At 37.0% G+C, this 13,518-nt stretch overlaps 2 protein-coding genes across 2 annotated transcripts; both read right to left on the bottom strand.

Moving 5' to 3' along the window:
- Positions 1-1,542: 1,542 nt before the first annotated feature.
- Positions 1,543-4,063, bottom strand: LOC109007739 (protein LYK5-like). The gene has a single exon (XM_018987547.2). The coding sequence runs from the start codon at positions 3,865-3,867 to the stop codon at positions 1,906-1,908; it is 1,962 nt and encodes a 653-aa protein (XP_018843092.1). The 5' UTR covers positions 3,868-4,063; the 3' UTR covers positions 1,543-1,905.
- A 2,620-nt stretch (positions 4,064-6,683) lies between these two features.
- LOC109007740 (alkaline phosphatase D) lies at positions 6,684-11,838 on the bottom strand. Its single transcript, XM_018987548.2, has 9 exons — positions 11,429-11,838; positions 10,476-10,703; positions 10,189-10,310; positions 9,855-9,915; positions 9,558-9,698; positions 8,676-8,783; positions 8,216-8,444; positions 7,852-8,103; positions 6,684-7,001 (listed from the first exon to the last, which is right to left on the bottom strand). The coding sequence occupies exons 1-9, from the start codon at positions 11,573-11,575 to the stop codon at positions 6,919-6,921; spliced, it is 1,371 nt and encodes a 456-aa protein (XP_018843093.1). The 5' UTR covers positions 11,576-11,838; the 3' UTR covers positions 6,684-6,918.
- Positions 11,839-13,518: the final 1,680 nt, after the last annotated feature.

Raw genomic sequence — 13,518 nt, 5'->3', positions numbered from 1 at the left:
TTCAATTTTTTTAAATCTTAAAATAAAATTAATATTAAAAGAATATATTCTAATAATATTTTATTTTATTTTTAATTTTAATCTTAATTCATCTCATCTCATCTCATCTCAACTGAGAAAATAAGACAGACTGCTGGGCTAACAAAATCAAAGCTTATTGTTACGTGTCTTAGCAATTAAACACGCAACAGGTGCCATAATATGGTATACCGTAATAGCAAAATGGTAATAATAACTATTCATGATTTTATTGAAATAGATGCTAGATTTGAATGGGATAGAGACTCTCCCACACCGAATTGGACTCAAAAGACACCAACACCTGAATGAAGTTTAACTCCAAATAACCATCAAACTACTGCATCTAAAGACACTGACTATATCTATACATGCTCATGCAATACCGTGACTCATCTCCAAACATAACCCTTATACTCTTAATTGGCAACAAAAGATGGCATCAATCCTACTATTTAATTTAATAAAAACCTTTGAACTTCTATTGATTGAAAACAGACAATGCTCTCAGACCAACCTTGGTGACCAACAAATTTAACTAAAAGGGGGAAGTGGTAAGAACAAGTTTGATGCATATGATTCACAATGCTTGAGAGAGAGGGATTAGGGCCAAAGTTTCCTTTCACTTCAGCATTCTACGTAATGAATACATATGCTTTGTGTTTTTATAGTGATGAGACCTCGCGTGCATTTGCTTGCAAGACAATCGAAATCTGTGTCCAACTCTTCATCCAACGTTGAGTCCTGTCAGAGTACTGAGAGATGGGTTCTTCGGCAATCCATACAATCCCTTCTTCTATCAGACGTTGGAAGGCTTTGCAGAAGCTTATAACATGATTTGGAAATGGTAGGGTACTAACTTACCCAATTCACCCTCTGATTGAAACTCTCTTGATTGGCAATCTTTGTATGCAACAGAGGGTGGTCAGAGCATTGGCATTGAACTTCACAATCTTCACAATTTGATGAATTTATGTTTAAAATCACTACATTGAATTCACCAAACATTAAAATCTGATATTCCGTAGATTATGTAATCATACTGTAAATAATTGTTATATATTTTATTTTAGAATTCTATTACATGCAATCACTTTTGCGTAAGAACTAATGTGAGAAACTCAACATTTATTTTATATTAAAAAAAATGACGCAACCAATCACATTAACAGAATGTACAAAAAAGTATGCAAAACTGACCGCACATAAAATTTTTATTTTTATTTTTTATGTTAAAATCTACTTTGCTACCGTTTTATTATCTGAATTTTTTTCCTGGCCATGCTTATCATAATAATAAAAAAATTATTACTCGGTTCTTGAAATTCCTATACAAACGTGATTCCGGCCTGTTTATCAAGCAGCAAAACCTTATTTATTTGAAAGTTTTTACTTACGTATGAAAATAATCTAAGGCAGTACCATAGATTTTCAAAACTCAAAAATCTGAATGGAGAAGATGCAAATTGATGCCCTATTGTTCCGTGAATGCGAGGCACTGTGTAAATGGCTGGAGCATAAGCATGCATCAAAAACGGAAAAAAAAAAAATCAAATAAAATTGTCTCTGCATGATACAATTGTCTACCCAGTTGCATCTCACTGAACTATTGGGAAGGACAAGGAGGGACATGAGATATAAAATACAATAATCTGATTAAAACTTTTTTGAAGCATTAAGAACATGATATTCATATTCATATTCTTGAGTAGAACCGCATCCTAAGCTGGAAACCAGGGAGAGAGAACAAATACTACGTTCCATTATTATGTATGCATCATGATCAGTAAATTAATTATGGGATTACCCAACAGGATTACAGCAGGGCTTTATGCATCTCAATCTGGAGCGCAAGAGCAGATGCCATGCCAAATTGCCAATTGCCATCTATCTGACATGAATTTGACCAATTGAGGTGGAACGTTCGAGCTCGTCAGATGGATCCCAGTCCAATGACGACGACAGAATCTTGGACAGAGTCGTGTAAACTTCTGACATGGCCGGGCGAGAATTGAGGTCATGCGCAACACAGTTTTTAGCAAGCTGGGCTATGGAGAAGGCTAAATCCAGAGGGTACTCATGCCCAAGAGAAGGATCAACAAATTCTCGCAGTTTATCTCTGACATTGTCTCCTTCAAGAACCAGTCTTATGGATGCAAATAGTAATTCCTCACGATCTCCTCCATCCTTGTCGGCAGCAGTGGCTTCTCTTCCGGATAAGAGCTCCAATACCACAACCCCAAACGCGAACACATCTAGCTTAGGAGTAATCACTCCATTCTCGATGTACTCCGGCGCCATGTAACCCTGAGTACCGACCACATGTCTGGTCAGTTGGAGTCCTCCGTCGTCTTGATTCTCCATTGTTCTTGCCAGTCCAAAATTGGAAACTTTGGCTCTGAAATTGGAAACCAAAAGAATGTTACTGGTCTTCAAGTTCTTGTGGATGTAGGGAGGGTTGGCATAGTTATGGAGGTAGTTGAGAGCATCGGCCACATCATAGGCAACCTGAACCCTCTGCTTCCATGTTAAAGGGGAATGATTTTGAAGCTTGTTTGATTGAAGCCAATCGCTGAGAGACCCATTTTCTGCATGCTCGTAAACAAGGTAAGTGTTCCCTCCGTGTACGCAGAAACCAGATAGCCTGATGATGTTACTGTGGTTGATGCCCGTCAACAAGTTGATCTCGCTCGAAACGTCGCCATTCATGACCTTAACAGCAGCATCATCACCCTTAAAGGATCCCCGGTAAACAGAGCCCTTGATTCTGTTAGCTTCCCCGAAGAACCCAGTGGCCTTTTCTAATTCATCAAACTTGTATACGGTCAAGGATTCGATAGCATAACGAACACCTTCTGTAGAAATAAACCAAGAATTTTCATAGGAAGACTGTGGGGGCTTCTTTATAGGTGGTGCCAAAGTTGGGAGTGGCTGGGGTGCCTTCTTGTGAGACTGACCGCCACAGAAGAACCAAAGCAGAAAAGCGGAGAGGACAAGCAAAGCAGCAGCTCCAATGCCAACACCCACGAATACCCACCGTTTGTTGGATTTCCCAGAACCAGGGGCGGCAGGGGTGGGCGACGGGGGGGGCGGTGAAGGGGGCGGAGGGGCTGTTCTCTGAATTCTACTGGGCTTGCTCTTAAGAGGAATAAGAAGGGGTGTGAAGTAAAATATAATGCTCTCCTCAGAAAGGTCGTTCGCGTGCAGTACGCTCTGCAGATCCACACCGAAAAGTTCAGCAATAGCAGAAACGCTATCGCCCTCGGCGATCATATAAGTGAGCAAGTACTCGATCCCAGCCACCGTCTGGTTGGAAGTAGGGCAAGCACACCTAAGCGGCACCTCTAGAGTCAAGCCCACCGTGAGATTGCGGGAATCGTATGAGTTCTGGGCCATCATGGCCTGGCAGGTAGTCAGCCCCTGGTAGGTGTTGTTGGCGACAGTGAAGTAGGTCTCGTCCCGTCTGCTCAACTTATAAGAGGTGTTGTACTGGTAGTAAGGACCCGAACAAGAGCAATTGACCGGGATAAGGATCTGGGTGTCGGTGGAAATGGTGTCGAAGTTGGAGATGTTGTTGGCCTCGGCGATGAGGGAGGGTTCGGAGCCCAAGAGCAAGCCGATGTCGGCCGGCGAATTGTAAGGAGGATTGGATCGGAAGGTGAGGTAGCCTTGGCAGGAGGATTGGACGCCGTTGCAGGAGTAGCCATCCGTGTAATTTACGTCGTTGTAGCAATCGAGCTGCTTGTTGTCCAGATACGTTTGTTGGGCTTCCACGGAGATACGGGATGTCCGGAGAAACACAACCACGAAAAGGGAACAAATTAAGTACAGTAATTTAGAGGTCTCCATTCAGATAACTCCGGAAAGGATTACGATCCTGTTCTGGTTGCTTGATGAGGAATGAACGTAACAGAGTCAGAGTCAGAGAGAGAGAGAGAGAGAGAGAGGGCAGTGCCGGACTGGGGAGGAAGGCAGCGAAGTTAGACTTTTGGGCTCTCGGACCGTGTCTCTATATTAGACTAGTCAGTCCTATCTTTATTCTTTTCAGATGCGTTTGCATCTGTCAATACGTTTTTATAAAAAATCATGTTTAAAAAGAAGACCAAGAGATATTCAACGCGTGATTAGTTGGATTGACGAGTTCTGTCCAAGTTCCAGTCCTGCCGCTCTCAATCAGGGTTATGTAAGCCTCAAAACGATTTTAAATTATAGGTGAGTAAAATATTTTTAAAATATTATTTTTTAATATTATTATTATTTTATAATTAAAAAAATTAAATTATTTATTATATTTTATATAAAAATTAAAAAAATTATAATAATAAAATGTGATAAAATTCTATATCCGAATAAGTAAAAGAAAGAATAAAAATACGTAGACGCTAGAGGCACGTTACTTTTACGTATGATTTGGGGTAGGGTAGCTGTCACTTCCCATCTTAACTACGTGTAGTCTTCGCAGCCCGTCAAAGTTTGGGTAAAGAAAAAAGCTACTTGCATCCGCGTTTAGGAACCTGGCATACATGGCCATCTATGTGTACAAAATAAAATAGGGCGTTTCGTTTATGAGAAGTGCTGCGAGACGGTCGGGCTGTTATAGATAGAAAATCAGCCCTCCATTGAAATAGTGACACGTATAAAAAAATACGATAGACTAAATACACCCCACCACACGCAAAAGCGGCCGAAATTGTTGTTTGGGCAGCGCCTTCTTCATTTCATCTTCGTCTCCAAGCTCGCGTTTGGGTCTCTTTGGACAGCCGCCCAAGCCGAAGCTCATTTCCACCACCACCATCTGAAGTTCGACGCCAACCAACTCAGAATCATCAACTTCCTCCCTTTCTTCCCAAGCAAGTCTCCCTCTGTTCCTTCTGAGTCCGTGTGTGGAAGACCCATAACAATACCCAAAACCAAAAATACACATGCATAACCACTCTGATCCCCACGATTAATGATCGTTTTTCAAGGCTTTTCTCGGCCAAGAAATACATGGAGTTGTGACGGCACAAGAAGTCCACATGGGTACATCACGTTGATATTATTTCGGCACTTGCTATATCCAGGGACGGTTCTATTTTCTACTCAACTTCGTGGGATAGGATGTTCAAGATTTGGCGAACCTTAGACTTTAAGTGCTTGCAGTCTCTGAGGAATGTGCATCACAATGCAATTAATGCTTTAGTATTTTCCGAAGATGGGTTTGTTTACACTGGTTCGACAGATATGAAAATCACGGTATGGAAGAAGCAAACGTGCGAGAGATAAAAAGCATTCACCAGTGGCTACATTAGAGAAGCATAAGTCAGCCATTAATGCCTTGGCTCTACGCAGTGATGGGTCTGTGCTCTGTTTCGGCGCATGCGATCTGTCAAGTGCCGTCGGGGATGACTGTGGGGTGGGATTTTGTTTGGGTTGGGATGGTTATTGCCTACTGGTATGGAAGACAAAGGAATGAGGGAGGGGTTGTTTGGGTCTGGGCTATATGGGTCTTGATCACGTATATGCAAGTGTAAATTAACTATTATAAATTACTTACATGGCGCACAATCACTGGAGGGCTGTTTAACGAGGGGGAGCAGCCGGACCGCTCCCCAGGTTTTCTCTTCGTTTATATCCAAAATTACTGCAACTTGATTCAAACATGAAGACAAAACAAAGGACTGAAGGAACACAGCTTTCAAAGCAAGCTTTCCGTTCCCACAGAGAATACGAAGATCAGGTTCTTCGTGCAGACCCATTTTTTTCATCTCACTTCTTCTTTGCATCTACTGCGCATCTTCTTCTCATCTTCATCTTCTCACTTTTTTCCCAGCATTTCCATTTGATTTGCAGCATAAATTATAGAAGAACAGATTCAATACCTTTGATCATCTTCTTCTTCTTGTCTTCTCCTTTGCATCTTCTTCGCATTTTCTTCCCATCTTCTTCTCATCTGAAATGCAACATTCCCTTTCGTATACCCAAAGAACAGGATTCTGCTTTGTGAGCAAGTTTCTCCACGGATGTGGGGCTTTCGTCGCCTGGGTAAACTCTTCAGACTTTTCCATGGCTTTCTGTGGTTTCAAATACTAGGCCATAGAAGATAATTAAAAAAAAAATGAAAAGGCAACCACTTTGCAGAATTGTGGGTTGGAGGATTTGTTTCTGAGATTTTATCCAAATAATACGACCTGAGATGAAGGATTGGCGCTAGCTGGGATAGTGTATTTCCTTGCTTATAAAATTGTTTTTTTTTTTTTTTACGTGAAAAAGAATAAAGAACCCGCAGGAAAAATGGTTTCTGGGTTTCGGAACAAACCATAGATGGAGAACGACGAACTCGCAGGAAAAATGATTTCTGGGTTTCGGAACAAACGATAGATGGAGAACGACGAATCCGCAGGAATTTCTGGGTTTCTGTTTATTTTTATTCTTCTGTCTTTTTTTTTTTTTAATATAATATAAAGCTGATGTCAGTGGATTCCGCAACGGGTACCCGTCGCAGAATTGTTGGGTAAAACTCATGATTTCAAACCCGCACATTGCAGAGTAGTTATTATTATTATTTTGAGATTTAAAATAATTAAATTATTTATTATATTTTATATAAAAATTTAAAAAATTTATAATAATTAGATAAGATGCATATAAACTTAGCCTAAGATGAAAATGAATTGATGCCAGAATTTTGCACATTTACAGGCACTGCTGCTGTACAAATCGCGTCTACCTGAAAACCCTTTTTACAGTGGTTTGGTTTCCATAAACCAGCCCAGAGAATAATTCAATCCAATAAAACACAAGTTTATAAATCTAGCAGAAAAGCCTTCAAAGAAACCTTTCAGTAAGGAAACTTGTTTCTGGGGAGCGAAAATATGTGAACTTAGAACTAAACAAATACCCTGACAGACAGACATACAGTCAATCAAACTTGCATTTGCCGAGACATCGCCTGCTGATCAATACAGCTGCATATGTGAATCCTATCAAAGCTAGAAGCAAGACTGCAACAAAAATCAAAAACCTAAAAACATCAGTATGAGAATCATAAGATGTAATTGAATGTTATGAACTGAATTCCATGCCACCTCAGAGATAAACCTAGTGAACACTTGCCAGGAACAGTAAACATTAATTTCTTCATTGTATAATGTCCTTACGAGGGAATATAGATCCTCCAGACACCTGCTTAAATCCAAACTTTTTATTTTCAAGTTATAAAAGTTCAGATTTTGTCACTTTCACTTTTATTATAAAATTTAGGTATATGAATTTAGGAAAATTTATATATTCGAACAGATTGAATCAATTGAGCAAGTAACAAAATCATTTTAAAAGTTACGTGTCTCACAGAGTCACAAGTGATAAATGCCAAGTTCACAAAACTTGAGAGCCATTTACGTTGAAAACAATGCTTAGGATTTGAGGGGCATGTAGAATTTCCCTAAAAAATACTTTACAAGCTCTTGTTCCACCAGGAGGTCTTTCCTAACCTACAATTCTCTATAACTTCTTTAACTGAGTTGGTCATTTTACGGATATATCAAAGAGTGGCAGATGTACATGATTTGATTAAAATGAACTAAATTGTGCACTACTGGATGGTGCCTATAACTTGGTGCTTTCATACATAATTAGCTCTTTTGTATATCTCGTGTACCATGGTCCTTCATTTCCTTTCTTAATGAAAATATTTATTCTACACATCATCTTTAACTACTGTAAAGAGACTTTGCAAGCATCCCATGTAATAAGCATTAAAAGGGCCTTCATGCAGCAATGAGATGGTGTTGGTAAGCATTTTCCATGAAGTGGGCATTAAAAAAGATGATGAAATTAACAGAAGTGACGTACAAGCAACAGCACAGTAGAACAGAATAGCCAGGCGATATCTGACAAGCCACGGTAGAGTAACTTCAGGGGAACAATGCCTCCAATATTCCCCTGTTTTCATGGTGGCAATGTTGTTTATACTTCCAGCTTGCAGCTCCAATAATGACATCTTGACACCAGTCACGGTTAACCCATTGATATCCTTAACTTCAATTTTCAAGGTCACTGGAGTTGCATCCCAGTCTATCTCAATTGCTCCAAAATTTGGTTGACCTAAAAATAATCCACAGTTTAAAGTTTAAACTTTCAAAGAGCTAATCATATTTCCTCAACAGAAAATCCATATTTATATTTAATATATATGATTCGCATTGTAGTTGCATACCATATGTGCATGAACTAAATCTGCAATTCTGATTCATGACTCTCATTGTAGTGGGTGTCAAGCTTGCCACAAACCTCACTATGAAATGAAATGGTGGTGGGACTGCCTCCTCTATTGATTTTGTGAGCCCACTTGATGTAATGTCATATAGGGGATATCCAGTAGCACAGTCATACCGTGCAATTTCTCCAAAATGAACATCGCCGCTAATGAAGAAGACTCGATCTCTCTACAGAAGAAGAGGGGTTTGTGAGATGGAAGGTTATTGTGCAGTTAAGCATCCTCCATTATCATACCAGTAGGAAGAGATAAAACACAAGGCAAGTAAAAATTTAGAGCAACAAAGAAGATAGAATGAGAAAACCTTGTCAAACACATCGGCTGATATTGCCGAGTAACATAAAAACACAACTACATGTAGTTCAGTTCAGATTGACAAGCATGGATTAAAGATTATCACCTTACTGTCTGCTATCAATTTGAAAAGGCGATCTCTCTCCTTTGGGAAACGTCCCCAAGACTCGGAAGAAATCAACGGACCAGTGGTTGCTGAAAGATTTGATATAACCTGAATTGTATGGAAAAGATGATGCCAGGTCTAACAAAGTAAATGCCTTGCTGACAGAAATGTAGTTGACAGATCCAAAAAGTAGAATGACTTATCCAAGAAGAGATCTTTTGTGTAAATGGCATTGCCAGGCACAAATTATTTAGTGCCAAACAAATCAGCAATGCAAAAAAAAATTATAAAATAACATACAGAGGATAGCTTATAAAATATCAGACTCAAACTATCACCATGTCATGTACAAAAATTTATATTCATTATATCTGAAAAAACTTCCCCTTGACTGAGAACTTATTGCACTACTGAATAAGGTTTTGCTCAAATCACTACTGTAAATTGAAATTATAGTTCAAGAAGCCAAAAGACTGCCGGACCAAGACAATCTGAACTTATAGTCTTCTAAATTGGCAATATGGTATCAATTCTACTATTTAAGAACAATTTTTTAGCTTCAATTTATTAAGAACAGAAAACCCCTTCACACTACACACACACACACACAAACATGCATACACACACAGAGGAGAAGGATTAAGGCCAAAGTTTCCTTTGACTTCTGCATTCTATAGAATGGGCACGAGAATATTTGAGCATTACAAGAATACATTGTAAAGTGACCTTAATAATTTCTTAATCAATCCAAACATTGAAAATGAGAAAACACAAGTCGTATGACTTGATGACCAACAGCACCACTCAAAAAAATAAACAGTTGACATGTAACCACTCATACATAAAACCTCATAATATGTAGGGAATCAAATTCAGATATACCTGAATAGAAGATCCAATTATAGTAATGGCTGATGCTGGACCATTCAGCTCTTTTTCTAGCCATGTCCACTGCAAATTCCCCAAAATGGTACCATCACTTGACAGAGGATCTCTGTGGTATCTAGTATCTAAGAGGATAACCTGACATGTTCTCACAAGAGAATCAGAACAAGATTACTGAAAGAATTCGGTTACATTATAAAATTGAGAAAATTAACAAATCTGATCCAGCAGACCATTCAAATTATATGTAAAAGAAAGTATTATAGAAGTAATTGAAAGCATTCACTTGGGTACCTTTATTTGTCTACCCAAAGGGCCAAATGTATATGATGCATACACACCAGCCTGCTTGCGCCTGTAACATTGAAGCCATGGTGAGTTTTCCTAATAGCACCAACCCTCCAACTAATGGACTTAAATTGTCCATTTGAATCAACATTAAAACTGCTGCTTAGACTGAGTTCAAGTTAATCTAATTTTGATAAAATTTCATTAAGGAGAGAACCAAAATCTTAACCGGTACATTGAGGAGAAAAGCTATTGTTGTCTTCCTTTTTTCTTTTTTGCATTGACAAAGTATAATAATATACATAGCCAAAGATGATCAAACAAAGAGAAATATCCTCACCGTGGACTATCCTGAGGTTCTTCTAAAAAATCAAGGAGAAGTTCTTGGTTAGATATTTTCGCAGAAAACTCTTTTCCTGCATCATTTAATCCATAATCATGGTCATCCCATGTGCCGATTATCTACAATATGAAAATATTACCACTTAGGCAGAATAATATGAAAGAATAGAATTATTAATAGAGCACAAGTTCTGCAACGTTCATGCAGAAACTTGTCAAGGATATGATTATTCTTAATGACCAAGCTCATGATACAATATTATGAGAATGGGTTGACTGAGACACCTTAGTTTTCTCTCGAAGACGAGAATAGCCAGGATTAGTCTTAGCTTTCTTGAATCTCAACTCCATTTCCTGCCTGGAGTTAGGAACAAACCTTGGAGCATTCTTCCAGGGTCCGATTGTTCTTTCCTTTCCAAACAGTTTAAAAGGGCGCTTATTGTCTCCATAAATGTTATCGCCAAGCCAAATAAAGACTTGGGGATCATATTTGATTATTGCATCCCAGATAGGCTGCATTCAAAAACACAAGACTCGAGTTGTCACAGTTGAAAATCCAATTGCAAAATAGTCGCTGTTTCAGACACCTAGCGTGGACAAATCGTTTCCGTGGTTAAATTGTCTAATCTGTGCCAACAACTCTATCTTTAATCCAAGAAGCACAACCTAAAGGATGAAACATTTAATTACAATGGCGCCTCAATACAAGCAACAGTAAGCAGCAATGTCACTTATTCTGACAAACAGTTCCGAGGGACGCATAGGCCTTATCTACAGACCAATAACTTTCCTAATTTGTTTTTAATTCATCTCTTCTCATCATTATAATTTTCTCAAATTCTTATATAAAATAACATAAATAATTCAAATTTTTCAAATTTTAAAACAAAAATAATATTAAAAAAATATATTCTAATAATATTTTTTTTAATTTTTAATTTTAATTCATCTCAAAAACAAACAGAGTTACCAAATAATGCAAAAAAAAGGGCACAGGTATATCATTAGCAGACAGTAGACAATTACTGTACGACTGTTTTTTCAGCCTTGTTGGGGACCCTATTTGTCCACCTTGCGTTTGGTGAAGTATACTTTTTGCAGGCATGGCGCACGGAATAGAACCAGGCTGAGAAAACGATTGGCAATCAAACAAACATGTTCACGACGGGAAACAAAACACACTATACTGGTAAATAAAAAGGCTTGATTACGCAAGGAAAGTAGAAAGAGATGAAAACCTGAGGATCGCTTTGGTCGGAGCATGACCCGAAGGCAATACGAGAAACCAGAAGGTCTTCTTTCCTTTGCGAACCGCTGCTCGCTACCGCCACCACCGCTCCTATGATCATCAAACCCCACCACCGCCACCACCCTCCATTGCCCATCGATGCCTTTCAAATTAAGAATATTCTCACAAAAGTCAAAAGAACCACAGCTCTGGGAAAGGACTGTAGAGTTCTGAAGCCTCCTTGCCACACGCTTCCCTTTCAAATTTCACTTACGCTTTCCCTATCGCCATGCCTACGAGGATGACCTCTAATAATTTCAATGTCCGAGATGAAATTCTTCTCTAGAAGCAAGAGTGGCTGCTCGGATCACTTTCCAGTGCCATTAATTTCCTGCTTTGTACGTGAGATGTACGCCAACTACCTTCATTTTTCATTACCATCCATTTATATTATATTATTGCTTAATTACACTTTATCCGATCTCTCTGCCTCTGATTTGTCACTCAATAGTTATTATATCGTATTCTTTATATATTTTTTCAAAATTTAGATATTTTACATTATGATTAAAAAAAGCTTAAAATCATAATATTATTATAGTAATTATGATTATTTAATTTTAAATTAGAGACTAGCAGATTAAATTCGATTTGAAGCATATAGCTCATCTTTGTACACTTGAGAAACTTAAAACTTAAAAGGTTGTCCCTTTCACACCGACAAAAAAGTGAGATTTTGTTTTTGTTTTTATTTTTATTTTGTCCTTGTATTGTATGAGAACTAAAATTAGCTCCAACTCTCTCGAAAAAAAGTCAAAAATATTTATCAAAGGACTCAACTCGATCCATAAAATGTCTGCAGTAATTAGTTTTTCATTCGGTAACGCCAAACGGCTGATTACGTATGATTCGGTTTTCTATATAATAAATAAAAATAAAAATCAATTTTGTGTAAAAAAATTTTTAAAAGTACAGTACATGATATCGGAATTTATTCTATAAGAATGAATCGGCCTCGTCTTGAAAAGGCTCTCCGACATCAAAACAAATATAGCCATCAAGAGTATAAAAGGCAGCCAATTTAAAGTCTCATTTAGTTATATAGATAAGATAAAGATGAGATAAAATTTAAAATTTGAGTAAAATATTATTATTAATATTATTTTTATTTTAAAATTTAAAAAATTTAAATTATTTATTATATTTTATATAAAAATTTAAAATAATTATAATAATTATATAAGATAAGATGAAGATCTCCCACACCAAACAAGGGCTAAAAGTAAAAACCGTTTAGAAATTAACTGATAAAACTAAAACTAAAGAGAAAAAGATTCTAATGTAAAGCAACGCACAAACGGTACTGATAAAATCAAAAAGTTATTATTAATACTATTAATTAAAAAGTACCAATAATAAACTTCATTTAGTTACTCAGATAATATGAGATTAGATTAAATTATAAATATGTTAATAATAATAAGATGGTTTATAAATAATAATGAAATAATTTAATTTAAAATATTTTATGAGCTTTTAAAAAATGTGAGAGAAAAAATTGAATAAAATTATTATAAAATTATAATATTGTTATAATATTATTTTTATTTAGAAATTTGAAAATTTTAGATTATTTTTTTTTGTTTTGTTTAGAAGTTTAGAAAAGTTGTAATAATTAGATAATAATTAGATGAAAAAATTAAAAACTTTGAAACTTTGAAATTAAAAATTATTTATGTTTTAATGGTGTTTGGATGTTAAGATGAGATGAGATAGATTTAGGCCATCTGTGAAACCAAACGAGACTTTAATTTTGCATTTTGCTAAGAAAAAAAATAAAAACTTTACATTTTGGTAACTGTGTGTAAAGTGGCTATTTTTTGCAAACAAAGATTGGGTATGTAGAGGGAAAAAATGCCCAATGCCCATAGCTCATGAATTAGGCTCAATCTATCAAAATATAATTAGAGATAAAAGGAGAGACAAGAGAGATATGAGAGCTATAAAATATCAGAAGATCAGGGGAAGAAAGTAAAGAGTTCACGTAAGGAAGATCTGTCAACTCATGGCAGGTTGTTATGTACAATAAAGAGTCAGGCA

Source organism: Juglans regia, chromosome 11, assembly GCF_001411555.2.
Source record: "Juglans regia cultivar Chandler chromosome 11, Walnut 2.0, whole genome shotgun sequence".
NCBI classification, from domain to species: Eukaryota; Viridiplantae; Streptophyta; class Magnoliopsida; order Fagales; family Juglandaceae; genus Juglans; species Juglans regia.
The sequence above is the reverse complement of the archived record's forward strand: the minus strand, read 5'-3'. Positions and strand labels throughout refer to the sequence as shown.

Bases quoted from the DNA above. Each gene is read 5' to 3' on its own strand.
- LOC109007740 (XM_018987548.2), bottom strand. From the start codon at position 11,575: ATGGGCAATGGAGGGTGGTGGCGGTGGTGGGGTTTGATGATCATAGGA. The intron at 9,699-9,854 runs GTACCCAAGTGA...AGAACATGTCAG, and splicing joins CTTTGGGTAGACAAATAAAG to GTTATCCTCTTAGATACTAG. The intron at 8,104-8,215 runs GTATGCAACTAC...GATTATTTTTAG, and splicing joins ATTTAGTTCATGCACATATG to GTCAACCAAATTTTGGAGCA.
- LOC109007739 (XM_018987547.2), bottom strand. From the start codon at position 3,867: ATGGAGACCTCTAAATTACTGTACTTAATTTGTTCCCTTTTCGTGGTT.